At 35.2% G+C, this 17,927-nt stretch overlaps 3 protein-coding genes and 1 long non-coding RNA gene across 8 annotated transcripts; 3 read left to right on the forward strand and 1 right to left on the reverse strand.

The window, feature by feature from the left end:
* Positions 1–1,990: 1,990 nt before the first annotated feature.
* On the reverse strand, positions 1,991–3,644 carry LOC124434827. The gene is made up of 2 exons (XR_006944907.1): positions 3,472–3,644; positions 1,991–2,222 (listed from the first exon to the last, which is right to left on the reverse strand). It is a non-coding gene; the product is annotated as an uncharacterized LOC124434827 (long non-coding RNA).
* A 1,716-nt stretch (positions 3,645–5,360) lies between these two features.
* LOC124434819 (probable serine/threonine-protein kinase clkA) lies at positions 5,361–6,872 on the forward strand. The gene is made up of 2 exons (XM_046984747.1): positions 5,361–5,389; positions 5,538–6,872. The coding sequence occupies exon 2, from the start codon at positions 5,606–5,608 to the stop codon at positions 6,218–6,220; it is 615 nt and encodes a 204-aa protein (XP_046840703.1). The 5' UTR covers positions 5,361–5,389; positions 5,538–5,605; the 3' UTR covers positions 6,221–6,872.
* Positions 6,873–7,501: 629 nt separating this feature from the next.
* Positions 7,502–9,037, forward strand: LOC124434295. Its single transcript, XM_046984184.1, has 3 exons — positions 7,502–7,646; positions 8,152–8,631; positions 8,847–9,037. Exons 1-3 carry the CDS (start codon positions 7,502–7,504, stop codon positions 9,035–9,037), a joined length of 816 nt encoding a protein of 271 aa, XP_046840140.1.
* Positions 9,038–11,410: 2,373 nt separating this feature from the next.
* On the forward strand, positions 11,411–17,445 carry LOC124434810. Of its 5 annotated transcripts, XM_046984733.1 has the most exons (8): positions 11,411–11,853; positions 12,241–12,659; positions 12,862–13,088; positions 13,342–13,479; positions 14,586–14,597; positions 14,640–14,797; positions 16,275–16,309; positions 16,458–17,445. In XM_046984733.1, exons 4-8 carry the CDS (start codon positions 13,351–13,353, stop codon positions 17,360–17,362), a joined length of 1,239 nt encoding a protein of 412 aa, XP_046840689.1. In that variant the 5' UTR covers positions 11,411–11,853; positions 12,241–12,659; positions 12,862–13,088; positions 13,342–13,350; the 3' UTR covers positions 17,363–17,445. The 5 variants fall into 5 exon arrangements, 3 of the variants coding, with proteins under 3 accessions (XP_046840689.1, XP_046840688.1, XP_046840690.1); XM_046984732.1 differs by having other exon boundaries at positions 14,586–14,797; XR_006944899.1 differs by lacking the exon at positions 16,275–16,309 and having other exon boundaries at positions 14,586–14,797; positions 16,458–17,146.
* Positions 17,446–17,927: the final 482 nt, after the last annotated feature.

A 17,927-nucleotide genomic window follows, 5' to 3' on the forward strand; every position in this document is an offset into this window, starting at 1 on the left:
CATTCAAAATTGAGCGAGGAGAATTGGATACATTTAGGAATATAGAGTGTACAGAACAGGGCAATTGTACAGAAAGACAGTGTGAAATATATGGCGCCAACTGCGTAAAAAGTAAAAATTGCACACGATGTCAATGTAAAGATGGTAGAGGAACGTTTCTTTCAACTAACGGTGACAATACTTACAACTGTATCAAAGATGAAGATATAGTCCCAGAATCTGGTAAGATGAACAGGGTAATAAATAATAAACTTAATCTACATGCAAATATGGTGGCTAATTGTTTAAGTGTTTTAAATGCAGTGATTTATAAACAAAGATGTCCATATTTCAACATATGTTTGAAGGTAAATTGGGGACAATTGGATAATATGGGATTTTGACAAATTTTGACAACTATTCGTTCAATCATAATGTTGTGGAATAATGTAAAAATGAAAGTAGCACAGGTGTATCTTTGTTCAAGGAAACCAAAGTCAATATACTTTTGATTACATAAACTAACTCATTCGCCATTTTGATCACATGACTTCCTAATATTTCGAAATTGGTAATTGAAATTGATAGTTAGTTAACATCACTATTTCAATCACTAGGAAGTTCGTATATTTGAAGGCATCAATTCCCATAGCATATCAGCAGCGGTAAAATCTTACCCACAAAAAACCGGACAATTTTTGTTTTATAATTCTCATCAAATAGTAGTAACCTTTCTTCTTCCTATAGACTTGAAATTCTATAAATACTATTAATGAAGTCGATTAAGTATAGTTTGAAGTTTCTTGTTTCATGAAGCGAGTTGGGGAAAACAAACAAGAAATATGCGTTGAATCTGAAGGAGAAAGCAAGCCACTAACAGGGAAACCATGTTCTTGGGCATCGTCACAATTTTGGGTGTCATTACCTAGAACTGAAGAAACTGTCTCCCTCATGAATGTTAAAACTTTACAATGCATGCATTTCATTCCTGATTGTGAAAAAGAAAATGGAACAATTACTTTAGGACAATGCAAAAAAAATAGTGGCTACGAACAAGAAGTTATGAACGAAAACGAAGACGAAGACGAAGACGAAGACGAAACGAACGTACTCAGAGTTTTTGCTAGAAATTGCAGCAAAAAAATTATTGTGATCATGAAAAAACAGCCCCGTGGTCAAAAACGTTATTCGATAATCTATTCTCAAGATGGAGATGAAAATGAAGCTATAACTTGGCATTACAAAAATAACCTTAAGACAATAATCAAATATAAAGGTACGGGCAAAAGTTTGTACAATAAACATAAACAACGTAACGCATACGATAAACATGACTATGATTCTATATGAATGCTTGTAAACTCAATAGAAACACGGGATCGACAATTAGGCGGTCGTTTTTGAAGCCAATTCTTTGTCAAAAAATTACAAAGCTGCAAATAATTAGTGTAAAGAAGTTAACATTATTTCACTCATGGATGGTTGTACAACACCATCGACCGCTAGATACGTTAATGAAAATTGTCAAACTTGCTTTTTTATAGGGTGCTACCGTTTTTTTAACTCAACATTCATGTATTCTCTTGTGGGAAAGTCGTCCAATGGCATGCAAGAGCAAGCATTCTATGCTCCGCTGTTTCATGGAAACGCCACATGCCGAGTAAACTGGTCCGAATCGAAGCAGCTTAATGAAACAAAATGGAGGAAATTAACGACACCCAACAACGATAAATTGATTTACGTGGAAAATAATACAAGTGAAAATTTAAAAATTTTAAAGGTGAGACTGGCTGTACATTGATTGAACCGATTCGGGTGGACAGAAGAGAATTTTGCTAACCATAACTTATCGACGAAAATATAAGAATTTTTGAGCAATATCACACAATAAGAGGGTGGGGGAAGAGGAAGTCTGGAAAAGGGGAAAGATATTTGTTCAAATAACTTTTGATCCTTTGATGGCTAAGATTTTTGATTTGCTGGCCACACATTAGCAGCATACCTCAACAAATATTTGTTTTTCTTTTATTTTTGATAATCCAAGTGCAAAATAGCGCATTAAATAAGTACCAGGGTTATTTGATGAAACTAGTAGTTACCTGTGAAAGCGAAACAACCAAAGAAAATCTTGAAAGTGAATCTCATTGTTTGCTCTTAAAGTTTCCAACAGTACTAAAAGAGGTGAGTCTACCATTAATCCAATCTTTCTTTAGTATAATCATCAGGACACAATGTGTGCAAATCTATAATTTTATTATGTCAAATTTATAAACATGGATAGTATGCAAAAATTTTTTGGTTGATGCGTAACTATAAATTAGTTCATGCCTCTGTATTTTGCTGTGGATAAAAGACTTCGCAAAGACTTTTGATAAAATGAAGTAAAGAGATAATGCATGATGTAGGTGTCTGTGGCATACCCACTGGCGTAGCCAGCCCGCAAATTTGCTTTGTAAATTTTTCTGTAAAACCTTATTCCAGCCGACAATTTGAAAAAATGAACGAGAAAACACAATCTAAAAACACAATCTAAAAACACATCATCTTGTAAACTCAAGATTAGAGTTATAATAGCAAGAGACAAGATTTAAAGCAATAATTCGACAAAAGCGCTATTCATGACCATGTTGCAAACTGCCATAACGCGCAATAACCGACATTTTCAACTTACACGTTTGTGGATGTAGTCATGTAGATCGTCCAGGTTAGTAGAGTCCTGAGAAGGACTGTTGTTGTTGTTGTTGACGGAGATTTCGACAACCATAGCGGTAGTCATCTTCAGAGTCAAAGACGACTACCGCTAATATTTTCGAAACGTCAACAACAACAACAACAGTCTTTCTCAAGACTCTTCACATCTGGACGATCTACATCCACAAACACGTAACGATACTCCGGGTTCAAATCATTTACATTATTTTCAACTTATATGACAAAATTAATGACATTAATTTACCACATCACTTTTCTACTCATGATCACATTCTCAACAACACTAACACTTTGCACTGTCTTCATTACAACAGTCCTAATCTTTTGCTTTTCCTTGAGGCGATTTATGTACGTTTCAAAAAGCCTCAGCTGAGTTCTGGTCTGTGAAGGCTTCTAAAGAACTTGTATTTTTTTCCTAATTTCTTTGATGTAATTGTGAATAGTAACACCTTCTAAAGAAAATATTTTTTTCTAATCCCTGGTCTAATTGTAAACAGTAACACCTTCCAACCTTTTTTTTCTTTCGAATGCTTACGTTTATTCCTTTGTAGCTAAAAACAATATAAGATCACGCTTGCTTGTAAATAAACACCTAGCTTGATAATATAGAGTGGAAATATTCCTTTACATCTTGCCTTTTTCAGTTATAACTCATAGCCAGTCAGCAACTGTAAACACAATACATTTCTATAGAACTTACATAGCGGGAATATAACTTGCTGGCTGGCTAAGCTATTGAGCACAACTTCACTGTGGTTAGCCGGGTTCTCTTTAAGTTACCTTTAATGTGTGGTCATTTTATATTTTGCCATCTTCGTGATGTATTTGGTAGTGGGATTAATTTCTTAAAAACATTTCTTAGACAACATCAACAGCATCAACAAAGCCAATGACAACGTTTAGGAAATCAAGTATATTTAATAAAGGGATCATAACATCAGCGCCAACCTCGAGCAACAACCACACCCTCCAAACCCACAAAGACTGGGAAGAAAGACTTATGTACACAATTGCTTTGTCAGTGCTTGTATCAATCTTGGCCGTTGTCCTCATCCTGTTCTTGATATTTTATGTGTGGCATCGAAAACATACAAGGTATTAAACTGCTTCCTATGGTTCCACTTTTCAAAGGATTAATTCCCCTATATAAACAACAAAATAAATGCGTTATTGAATACAGTGATACACAAATATATTGCAGCCACTACACATTGCAAATCCAAAGCGAGAAAGTCAGTTCAATTGTCTTCAGGCTTCTTTGAGATCACTTACTGATGAATTATGCAAACTCTAGATGTTTGCTGACATCCAAGATGACCACTTTTTCCAATACAACATGTACATCATACTTGACTTCCGAATAGTTTGTCGTTACAACTAGTTGAAATAACCAATCTTTTGCAAATTGCAGCCTATAGTACATTTTGCAATTCGCAATTACGTTATAAATAGGATTTATGAGTACGAAAGTTTGGGTTTAATAATTGACCAACACTTATCTTGGAAGAGTAACACTGATAAAATTTGCAAAAAAGTAGCAGCCGGTATTTTTGCCCTTAGAAAATTAAAGCAATACACTAACAAACACTTATCGCTATTTATAATGCCCTGGTACAACCTACTTCACATACTGCTGTGAAGTTTGGGGTGTATTGGGGGAATCTCAATCCTAAAGACTACAAAAGCTTCAAAATAGAGCTGCAAAACCTATTCTAAACCTGGGCAATAATATCGATCATTGTAACGCATTACAAGAATTGAAAGAATTGAAGTGGGAACCTCTTGAAATACTTGGAAAAAAAGCTAAAGCAAAGCTGATGTATAAATTATTAAAAAATGCAAGACCAAATTCACTTACTAGATTGTTTATCTATAGAAAAGACATCACTGATTACAATCTACGCAATATTACAAGTTTTCTTGATGTTCCTATGCCTAGTACTAACTCCTTGAAGAAAAGCTCTGCGTATGAAGGGGCTTCTGTTTGGAATTCAATTCCAAAAGAAATCAGGAATAGCAAAAGCGTGTCTCTTTTTCAAAACAAAATTGCTGCTTGCGCTTTATGATTTGGCTTAACATGTAACTATAAACTATCTGAATATTTTATTTAATTATTCTTTCTTCACCCTCATCAACCCAGTTTTTAAAGATTTTCATTCACATTCATTCATTTTCATTCATTCACTCACTCACTCCACTCACTCACTCACTCACTCACTCACTCACTCACTCACTCACTCACTCACTCACTCACTCACTCACTCACTCATCCACTCCTCCACTCACTCACTCACTCACTCACTCCTCCTCACTCACTCACTCATCCTCACTCACTCACTTCACTCACTTCACACTCACTCACTCACTCCTCCTCACTCCTCCTCCTCCACTCACTCACTCACTCACTCACTCCTCCTCCTCACTCACTCACTCACTCCTCACTCCTCCTCTCCTCATTCACTCACTCACTCACTCATTCATTCATTCATACTACAGATGTACTACGAGATGCACTATTACGATAAGATTAGTTTTTCTTAGTAAAAAAGTACAGTAAATACATAAATTAGGATTTTTGAAATGTTTCTGACACAATATAAAAGGATAAAAACTTATTATGTTTCCGTCAACAAAATTTATCTTTTATATTCTCTTTTTAACATTTAGAAAACTAGACGTGAAGTGCTTGACTCCCATGGTAAGTATATTCACTGAAAATGAAAGATAATGATGTATCAAAAATGACATCCCACAAACGAATGGAAAAATCGTCATTCTGATGATCGCTACACAGATGAATAATATGATTTGCGACAGCAAAAGTGTTTCTTTGTATTTCACTCTAGAATTAGCAAACCAACGAGCCGAAAATCTCTTGGAAACTGAACCAACCGGAGTGGAAGGGAATTTTTTTATGACCTCGACAACTCAGGGTGAAGAAGAGACGTATACGTATGCCAATTATGAAGAAGAAAACAAAACACAAAGTCGTGCGTGTGAGCAACCAGCTGGTGATTCTAATAACAAACACAACATAAAAACAACAAAATTCGAAAGGCCACTCACACATCAAACAGCAAATAAAGACAACTATACCCCATTGATGAAAAACCGTACGAGCAGAGACCCGAACAGCCATTATTACCAGCACTTGCAAAAAGAATCTATCCAAATCAATGGTAATAATTCCATGCTCTCTTTATCTCATGGCAATAAACAACCAAACCAAAGTGTTGAACCGGAGTGTATCAGTGATTTCGTTATCTCAAATGATGCAGGGACAAGCGTTTATAGCAAAAAGCAACCAAAACCAGAAAAAAGAACCTCGTATACTGGCAAATATGCTATCTCAAATGACATTGAATACACGACAATTGCTCGCAATAACAATACGAATAACACAGTTAGAAAGGTCGCGAATTCTAACGATGAAGACCCATTTCAATTTGTTGAATCCAATGTCCACGGATATGAACCGTTGATGAAAAATCGCAGGAGTAGTGACCACTACTACCAACACTTGCAATAGAATGGCAAAGAAGGAACATACTGTGGAATTTGTTGTGAATATAAAACAAGTAATTTCCAACGTTGGGAGACCATTGCAAGAAATAACTTTTCAAGCTAACGTGGTTTTAACGGAGTGAAGCGACCTACATAAGCTACGACATTTTCAAACAGCAATTCTACTTATAAATTGAGCAAATTGTATGAATTAATGCAATAGCATTTTCTTTGAGACAATTCCACTTTTGCCCTCCTGTTGACACAATTAAAGACCCCCAATGAATTAGGCATTTTCAACCGCTGTAACAGGAAATTTGCTCCTCCTCTAAATTTCCCGGGAAATTTGGTCCCACGGAGCACTTTTTCTAGGAAATTTGGCCTCCTTGTCAGAAATAAAATTTCTACGAGTTTATAAGCATGATTTTTTGTTTGCTTGAATGTTTTATAAAGCCGAATGCGTTTTAGAAATGTACGAGTATTGATTTGTTTAAAATCACTAACTTTGCTTAAGCGCAAAAATAAGAACTGCCATTTCTGGGTTGTACTCCAATGAAGTGAAATTTGCTTTTATTTTTTTATTGACTTAAAAAAGTATTTAAATGCTTGCAAGCAATTTGATATATCTATCAGCTCATTTTACGCTGAGTGGAACTTAACAAATGTTAATTGCAAAATTCGTCCTTGTATGTGAACTTATTTGGCTGCCATGTTTCCTCATTTGACGTCATGTAAGTAGTACGGAAGTCGCGCCTCGCTAAGCTAATGCAGTAATTTCTAACAGACAAACCCGCACTTTTCATGGCTACGAAATCGGTCAAAATGCCAATTTCAATTCTTTTTTTCATAAAAATGATTTTAAAGAGCATGCACTTTTTAAGACACCATTAATACAGAGTGCAAAAATTTCACTGTATTAGCATTAAAGAACAGCATGTTTATCAGGAATGAAAAAAGACACACGAAGTTAACAAATATACAAACATGAGACGATGTTTACAACAACCAAATAATTACTAATGCAAATAGCGTGACTCGTGCAAATGCATGCAATGTATCTAAATTGCAAAACGCAAAGAAGAAACGGTTGTTTAAACAAGGAACCGTACCACAACAGGACCATTGGCAACAGAAAACTCAAATGGATTTTAAATTTAGTGTTAGGAGGATGCTTTTAATTTTCACCATATGTTATTCCAAATGCACCAATGGCAGCAAACTGAGAATATACCGTCATGAACGAGATATATTTACCAACTTAGATTATTCAAGTGCACAAACTGAAAGAAATTATAGTTATGATTGTATGAAGTACAATGACAAGTGTTATAACATAACTGGGTGTCGGTATTGTGAATGTAAAGATGGAGCGAATACTTTTATTATCGATAACAATGACAAGAATCGCAGAGGAAGTTGCATCAAGGATGAAGAATTGCATCTGGAAGGAGGTAAGATCTAACAATTAAGTAAACAACCACAAATAAACCTTTAAAAGTATCACATCCAGGGAATTGCGAGAGAAATTGTGCATTGACAAGGTTTATGATCGTTTCGATGTAAAATAAAAAATAAATTATAGTATCTCAATGGTAAATCAGGAGAACCATTAAAACCGTTCAACTGCATGCTTTTAAATTTCCGAAGAATTAAAGCTTACAAATCGAATTGCTTTCAAATTATTTTGACGATAACACTACCAAAAATGAGATGCAGTAAGTTTTGTCTAGAGCTACTTCAAAAATTCTTTCCGAACTGACCCAATGGGAAAAGTGTTTCCTTAACAATAAAAATCACATTGTGAATAAGCCGTTGTTATAAATCTCTTTCTTGACTTCACGATTAAAATAATATTCTCTTTAAATCGTAAAGTTTTTCTTTCTCTACACTGGCAACTTTCCACGGAACATTGTCCACGTGCGATTATCCACGCAAAATAAGATGAACTTGACGTAGCTTTAAAATCAGCTGGCGGAAAAGATGTCAAACATATCCCTCAATTTCCTGTTGTTGTCGTTTTTACAGACTCTTACGATGATGCATTCAATCTTGAAAATACGGTGACGAAGAAGTGTTTGAAACAATCTGACGTGTTCGTGTATAGTACGTCTTGTGGCGATTCATTCGATCAGAAATGGATACGTCTCGATAGAGTCAATAAACAACTGATGAATGTGAAATCACTTCGTTGTATCACATTGGGAGGAAAAGATGCACTAGTAACAATGCAACCATGTCAAAAATCAAAATCGGATTTTCAAAAACTAGCGTGCTACCAAAGAAACAAGAAAGGAAGAATTTTTTGGTCGTTTTTTACTTCGTTTCTAGCAGAAGATCAGGCTGGAGTGGGCGTTTCGGGGTACAATCGCGGTCAGTTTTGGAAAGCACATCAAAATGACAGTAAAATGAACGTTTGCAAGTTAACAGATTACAAAGGTTAGAGAACAAGACTTGTGAAAAACGCCGCTCAATTTCACCAATCTTATTGTTATTGACAATACTATAACTTTAAATAGAAATTATAAAATTCTATAAGAGAAAGGTCGCAACGCCTTTCTGAGAATCCTTAACTTCACGCAATTCTAATTACTTCGCAAAAAGACTACATGTCCACCAGATTGTTTTATGGTCAATATATTCATCTTCCACAGGCTGCTATCGTTTTTCTGATGGCAATTTCGTGAAATTTTTGAAATTCAACCAAAGCGCAAACGTGGAAAATTTTCATATTTCTGCACCGATCTACGACGAAAATGACAATTGTAAAGTGGAAAAAAATTCACGTTTACAAAAGACGGCAAGGAAACGTACCAAGAGGATTCAAAAAATCTTTTTACAATGAACAGTGTTGACAAAATTACCAAAGAAATCGAGGTAAAAACGATATGAAAAAGACACATGGTGTCACAAAACATAAAAAACATCGTTCAATAACAACATTTGTTATTTTGATCAAAAACATGGACGCTCTACGACGATGGAATGGTATGTTATTGAGAATTGATATAACATTCGGGAAGTCGTACAGCATGAAAGAAACTCACTGTATTCTCCTAAAACTGCCAACTTTATTGGCATTAGGGCATGAGGTAAGTTTCTTGACGTAGCATGGGTAGCACAACCTAAATCATTTTGCATCACAATAGGTAGTAAAGAAGACAACGGACAACACGCAATTCTTGTACTATACGTCACCAAATTTCGTAAATTTTAACGACATTTAAAAGAGAACATTTGTGGGTCCAGGATAAGCTAATGCTAATCATTATAAAGGACTATTAGCACAGCAAAATGGTTTTTGCTTAAGAAATAAAAGATGTTTGCTGTGTTTGCACGGGCTCATGTAAAACGAGGAGACCTTTGGGAGAAATCGAGAGCTGATCAGTGCAAGGCCGAGACCGAAGATCGAGTGTTAGGCTCTAAAATGTATTCATGATCGATTTGCAAATTCTCTTTGACTGATTGATTATTTCGATTGATTAGATTGGTTGAGCTCAGATGTGCTTTACGCAGGCAAATGCAAACACGGCTCTAGACCAATCACTGCACGCGTTCTATTGTTTTTATTTTATAACAATACATAGTGTATACTATACCATTACAGGAAACTTCACCAACGAGCACTAGTCCACTATCCAGAAAAGGTGTGAAAGGTACGGCAAAATCTGAAGGTACCACGTCAGTCTTTATTGGAGGGATAGTCCTACCAGTCGTAGTGATGATTTTGAAATAAGGACGGAGTGTTACTTTAAATTTGTCTATGATTTTAAGCTTGTCAAATCTTGAATTTACACGATGATATGTTACTCAAAGAATTTTTTGTATGATTCTTAAAATATCAAAGGATTTAGTAAAGCATGAATCCAGGGATGTGTGAAACTATCGAAGCGAGGCACAGAAAATTGGTGACAAGCTCACATCCAGGTAAAATGGTTACCCACTTCACCTCGCGATATTGAAGACGCTTTTCTTAATATTGAAGTACATTGAAATGAACTCGATTGATTAAGAATTTATGTGTAATTGATTGCAAGAAGAAAGCTCAGAAATTATATTAAACCTGTTTTCAGTAACGGCAAGTGTTTGGTTTGAATGCATGACAATGTGGCCATGACTAATAGGTTGAAGAAGGGAAGTACACATGTAACGGTGATGTTACTAAAATTACATTTTACCCTGGTTCAGGTATATCATATCATAGGAGTGGAGTCAATGTGAATTGGTTATTCAGGTTCATTTCATCTCACTATATGAAAAACAGAGATGAAGTTTCTATAAACTTAAGCTAACTACTAAATAAAGTCTCATTTTAACAAAAGGTATTGTTAATAAAATGATAAATAAATCTATATTGACACACCCGCACTCCTCGACGGCTCATACTAAACATTGAAAAAAGCTTTAATGAACTATAAAGAAACATAAACAATCCCTCTGATATTATGTTAGGAAGGTCAGTCAAACAATTTTAGGCCCGTTTCAAATGTCGCATTTTAAATGAGCCGAATGCATTAAAGAAAAAAGAAAATGAGATAAAATTCCTCATTATCTTTTGTTTTAAATGCATTCGGCTCATGTAAAATGCTACGTTTGAAACAGACCTAAGGTGGTTTCGTCACGTGCATTGGGATGTAACTTTCTTAGATTGACTGACACAAACACAATGACGCTCGCCCGGAAAACTAAACTTTCAGTGAACTAAGAACTTTGTTCCTGTTATCTGAAGCAATAAAAAACGTAAGAAAGGTTTTTTATATGTTCGGGGAAGTAAACGCATGCTTCAAAATCAAGGAGAATAACGGAGGTTTAGCAGTCAGAGGTAAGTTTCGTAAATATCTAGGCGACAGAGAAAGATTTGGTAAATGTTTCAATTTATGCAGTAACTCGAATGGCTATAACATTTCCCCCTGACGCCTCAATGACGGCTTGAATCTGTGTCAATATGTTTTGCATAATGAAAGATAAAGACCATAGTGTGTTTAGTGTGAATTTTATAGACACCGGAGACTTTCATTTTCGCAATGTCGCAGTTGCTTCAAACATTCCAAAAATAATCTTTGATAAACGTTAAGAACATCATGTATAACAAAGGATTTAAAAACAATTAAATAATTGCCAATGCATATAGCGTGCACGATTATGTGAATGTATACATTCTACGCAATATCACAGAATAGATACATATGTGGCAATATCATGACTATTTACATGTAGGATACGCAGGTTGAGAGAGTCAAAGAATAAAGTTACTTGCCAGATTGAGCAAGGAACCAAACCTCCGCCATCCATCTTTCGAAGTCAAAGATTGTCTCCTGAAAATACGACCATAGATGGGGAGGATTAAAGCACAAATGGATTTTGAATTTAGCGTGTGGATGGTTGTAATTTTTACTATATGCCTTTCCAAATACGGAAATGGCAACGAACTGAGAATATTTCGTCGTGAACGAGATATATTTACCAACATATACTATTCAAGTTCACAAACTGAAAGAAATCATAGTCATGACTGTATGAAGTACAACGCTGAATGTCATTTCATCACTAAGTGTCGCTTTTGTGAATGTAAAGAGGGAACGAATACTTTTATTAAGAATAATAATGACAAGAATAACAGAGGAAGTTGCATCAAAGATGAAGAAGTGAATCTAGAATCAGGTATAATCTTATAGCGTTTTATCTTGTGCGAATGCATTTGACATTTTTAATAGTTTTAAGACTACTTATGTACTTTCATAAGGGTAAATTGTAATAACTACATTACTTTTTACTCAGGATAATTTAAGAGTAAATAAATGTAACATTAGTATGTAACATAAGCCTTTGGCGTTTGGGATATTGAAAAATTATTCCACATGTTTTCACTTTAAACCACTTCTATTCCATTCATTTTCGTTCAGTTCCGTTCCGTTCCATTCCTTTTCATTCTATTTTATACTCACATAAATAACTAAAACATTATCAAGATCGCGATGCAATTATACCATAAATTAGTTTAGCTGATGGTAAAAATATATCAGGTTCATGTTGCTATATTTTTTGTAGACTCAGACAATGATGAATTTACTCTAGAAAATACCGTGACAAACAAATGTTTAAAACAAGTTGGAAATTCTGTGTGGGGTACGACGTGTGGAAATTCCTTGGATCAAAAGTGGATACGTCTCAAGACAAATAATGAGCAGCTCATGAATCTAAAATCACTTCTTTGCATAAGTAGATACACCGTTGTAGTTGAAATGAGTCAATGTCGATATATTAACCTGAGATCGCAAAAACTGGAGTGCACGTACCAAACACATCTAGGAGCTACTTTCACTACGACATTTATTGCAACTTTCACTGACTACCTAGAACAAACTCCGAACGGAAGAGGATCTTTCGGTCATATACCGGTCAATATTGGAAAACACACCAAAATAAGACTGAAGTCAATGTCTGCGAGAAAAATACAGAATACAAAGGTGAGAATACAATGTTGTGAAAACATTCATGCAGTCCAGTTTCCGCCAATATTTTTGAGAAGAATGCAATTTTAACCATAGATACTAAAGTCCTACGTAATAGGTTGCAATGTCTGAGCATCCACGCAAAAACAACGATTACTTCATTTAAAAGTACAAGTCCACCAACCTGTTTCATGCTTAATTTACTCATTCACTACAGGTTGCTATCGCCTTTCTGATGGGAATTTCATGAAATATTTGAAATTTAACAACAATAGCCGGAATGTGGAAAAATTCTATGTTTCTGCGCCAATCTACGGAGAAAATAACGATTGCATTGTGGAAGAAAATTTCAAGTATACGAAAGATGGCAATGAATCATACGAAGCTGGTTAAAAAAATCTTTTTAAATTGTCCAGCACTGGCGAGGCTACGAAAGAAATCGAGGTAAAACCATCATACGAAACGACCCAATCAAGTTATATAGTAGCACAAGACGAAAAAAACATCGTTCCTTCCATATAAGTTTTGTGGGCTTCCCATATAGCGACATATTGTAAACAAGACATACATAAATGTTCGTTTCGTAAATTTCTGCATACTTTTACGGAAAAAAATTAAAAAGATGAATACCATTGAAAAGAGTGGAAAATTAGGAAAACAAAGGTCAAATCATACACAAACCACATTTTTTATTTAGATTAGAAACATGGATGCTCTACGACAATGGAATGGTTCATTATTGCAAATACAAATCAAATGTCGCGGACGGTTTAACAAAGAAGAACGTCATTGCTTTCTCATAAAACTACAATCTTTATTACCATTGGAACCAGAGGTTAGTTCAACATAACAAAACACGATAAATAGTCAACTATTCGGGTGGCGAGACTACAAACAATATATCTTGCAAGAACTTGTTCTTGTAAACCAATAAAGTTAATTGAGGTGACGTCAACCACACACCACACGTCATCAAATTTCCATCAATTTCAGTAACGATAATCAAAGAAGATCATTCGTAGCTTTAAGAAAAACAATATCATTTTGAGAGTTTACAACCCAGAGCAGAATAGTCTTTTATTCTGCATTCCTGCATTTTTAACAGGAAGTACCATCACCAAACACCAGTCCTTTACTCCCGAAGACTACTATACAAATTTCAATGACAGAAACAGGCAGGGAAAGTGTGAAAAAAGATCAAAATCAGATGGTAATACGCCAGACTTTAGCACAGAGATAGTCGCCCTGGTGGCGTAACTAAAAACAATATACCAAGTTTTCCCGATATAACGATACTCCCGGGTTCAAACCATTTACATTATTTTCAACTTATATGACACAATTAATGACATAAATTTACCACATCACTTTTCTACTCATGATCACATTCCCAACAACACTAGCACTTTGCACTGTCTTCATTACAACAATCCTAATCTTTTGCTTTTCATTGAGGCGATTTACGTACGTTTTAAAAAGCCTCAGCTGAACTCTGGTCTGTGAAGGCTTCTAAAGAACTTGTATTTTTTTCCTAATTTCTTTGATGTAATTGTGAATAGTAACACAATTGTAAACAGTAACACCTTCTAACCTTCTTTCGAATGCTTACGTTTATTCCTTTGTAGCTAAAAACAATATAAGATCACGCTTGCTTGTAAATAAACACCTAGCTTGATAATATAGAGTGGAAATATTCCTTTACATCTTGCCTTTTTCAGTTATAACTCGTAGCCAGTCGGCAACTGTAAACACAATACATTTCTATAGAAATTACATAGCGGGAGTATAACTTGCTGGCTAGCTAAGCTATTGAGCACAACTTCACTGTGGTTGACCGGGTTCTCTTTAAGTTACCTTTAATGTATGGTCATTTTATATTTTGCCATCTTCGGTTCGTGATGTGTTTGGTAGTGGGATTGATTTCTTAAAAACATTTCTTAGACAACATCAACAACCTCGAACAACAACGTCAACACAGACCCCGTCCCGATGACCACATCACCAACATCAAGTAGCAACCACACACTTCAACCCCACGAAGAACGTGAAGAAGGCTCATCTCAGGCAATTGCTATAGCAGTTTCTGTATCACTCGCAACTATTGTCCTTGTGTTAGTCTTGTTCTATTTTGTGTGGTATCGAAAACATATAAGGTATTAAACTGCTTCTTATGATTCTACTTTTCAAAGGATTATTTTACCTTTATAAACAGCAAAATAAACGAGTTATTGAATACAATGATACACACGTATATTGCAGCCACTGCACATTGCAAATCCAAAGCGAGAGAGTCAGTTCAATTGTCTTCAGGCTTCTTTGAGATCACTTACTGATGAATTATGCAAACTCTAGATGTTTGTTGACATCCAAGATGACCAGTTTTTCCAATACAACCTGAACATCATACTTGACTTCTGAATAGTTTGTCATTAGTCAACAACTAGTTGAAATAACCAATCTTTTGCAAATTGCAACCTATACTACATATTGCAATTTGCATTTACGTTAAAATTGGAATTTATGAGTACGAAAGTTTGGGTTTAATAATTGACCAACACTTATCTTGGAAGAGTAACACTGACAAAATTTGCAAAAAAGTAGCAGCCGGTATTTCTGCCCTTATAAAATTAAAGCAATACACAGACAAACACTTATCTCTATTTATAATGCCCTGGTGCATCCCTACTTCACATATTGCTGTGAAGTTTTAGGTGTATTGGGTGAATCTCAATCCTAAAGACTACAAAAGCTTCAAAATAGAGCTGCAAAACCTATTCTAAACATGGCCAATAATGTCGATCATTGTAACGCATTACAAGAATTGAAGTGGGAACCTCTTGAAATACTTGAGAAAAAACCAAAGCAAAGCTGATGATTAAATTATTAAAAAATGCAGGACCAAATTCACCTACTTGATTGTTTACCTATAGAAAAGACATCAGTGATTACAATCTACGCAATATTACAAGTTTTCTTGATGTTCCTATGCCTAGTACTAACTCCTTGAAGAAAACCTCTGCGTATGAAGGGGCTTCTGTTTGGAATTCAATTTCAAAAAAAATCAGAAATAGCAAAAGCGTGTCACTTTTTCAAAACAAAATTGCTGCTTGCGTTTTATGATTTGGCTTAACATGTAACTAAATTAATAAACTAAGCTCTGTAATTATTTAAACTTATTTTTCTCCTCTATAGCTGTTTTATTTTTTAGTAAATTTTGTAATCACTTTTGAACAAAAGCACGCCCCTCGTAAAAATCAACCCTAGTTGACGAGGCCAGCGTGTCAAAATAAAGACTTATTCATTCATTCATTCATTCATTCATTCATTCATTCATTCATTCATTCACTCACTCACTCACTCACTCACTCACTCACTCACTCACTCACTCACTCACTCACTCACTCACTCACTCACTCACTCCCTCGCTCGCTCACTCACTCATTCATTCATTCATTCATACGTACAGATGTACTACGAGATGCACTTCTACGATAAGATTAGTTTTTCTTAGTAAAAAAGTACAGTAAATACATAAATTAGGACACGTGAAATGTTTCTGATACAATATAATAGAATAAAAACTTATTATGTTTCCGTCAACAAAATTTATCTTTTATATTCTTTTAACAGTTCGAAAACTGAACGTGAAGTGCTTGACTCCCATGGTAAGTATATTCACTGAAAATGAAAGATAATGATGTATCAAAAATGACATCCCACAAACGAATGGAAAAATCGTCATTCTGATGATCGCTACACAGAAGAATAGTATGATTTGCCACAGCAAACGTGTTTCTTTGTTTTTCACTATAGAATTAGCAAACCAACGAGCCGGAAATCTCTTGGAAACTGAACCAACCGGAGTGGAAGGGAATATTTTTATGACCTTGACATCTCAGGGTGAAGAAGAGACGTATACGTATGTCAATGATGAAGAAGAAAACAAAACACAAAGTCGTATGTATGAGCAACCAGCTGGTGATTCTTATAACAAACACAACATAAAAACAACAATATTCGAAAGGCCACTCACACATCAAACAGCAAATAAAGACAACTATACCCCATTAATGAAAAACCGTACGAGCAGAGACTCGAACAGTCATTATTACCAGCGCTTGGAAAAAGAATCAATCCAAATCAATGGTAATAATTCCATGCTCTCTTTATCTCATGGCAATGAACAACCAAACCAAAGTGTTGAACCGGAGTGTATTAGTGATTACGTTATCCCAAATGATGCAGGGCCACCAACACATCAAACAGCAAATAAAGACAACTATACCCCATTAATAAAAAAGCGTACGAGCAGAGACACGAACAGTCATTATTACCAGCGCTTGCAAAAAGAATCAATCCAAATGAATGGTAATAATTCCATGCTCTCTTTATCTCATGGCAATGAACAACCAAACCAAAGTGTTGAACCGGAGTGTATCAGTGATTACGTTATCCCAAATGATGCAGGGACAAGCGTTCATATCAAAAAGCAACCAAAACCAGAAAATAGAACCTCGTATACTGGTGAATATGCTATCCCAAATGAAATTGAACACACGACAATTGCTCGCAATAACAATACGAATAACACAGTTAGAAAGGTCGCGAATTCTAACGATGAAGACCCATTTCAATTTGTTGAATCCAATGTCTACGGATATGAATCGTTGATGAAACATCGCAGGAGTAGTGACCACTACTACCAACACTTGCAATAGAATGGCAAAGAACGAACATACTGTGGAATTTGTTGTGAATATAAAACAAGTAATTTCCAACGTTGGGAGACCATTGCAAGAAATAACTTTTCAAGCTAACGAGGTTTTAACGGAGTGAAGCGACCTACATAAGCTACGATCGTAGAAATTTTATTTTTGACAAGGAGGCCAAATTTCCTTTTTCTAGGAAATTTGGCCTCCTTGTCAAAAATAAAATTTCTACGAGTTTATAAGCATGATTTTTTGTTTGCTTGAATGTTTTATAAAGCCGAATGCGTTTTAGAAATGTGCGAGTATTGATTTGTTTAAAATCACTAACTTTGCTTAAGCGCAAAAATAAGAACTGCCATTTCTGGGTTGTAGTCCAATGAAGTGAAATTTGCTTTTATTTTTTTATTGACTTAAAGAAGTATTTAAATGCTTGCAAGCAATTTGATATATATATCAGCTCATTTTACGCTGAGTGGAACTTAGCAATTGTTAATTGCAAAATTCGCCCTTGTATGCGAACTTATTTGGCTGCCATGTTTCCTCATTTGACGTCATGTAAGTAGTACGGAAGTCG

This window comes from Xenia sp. Carnegie-2017, unplaced genomic scaffold (assembly GCF_021976095.1).
Source record: "Xenia sp. Carnegie-2017 unplaced genomic scaffold, XeniaSp_v1 HiC_scaffold_14, whole genome shotgun sequence".
Classification (NCBI taxonomy): domain Eukaryota; kingdom Metazoa; phylum Cnidaria; class Anthozoa; order Malacalcyonacea; family Xeniidae; genus Xenia; species Xenia sp. Carnegie-2017.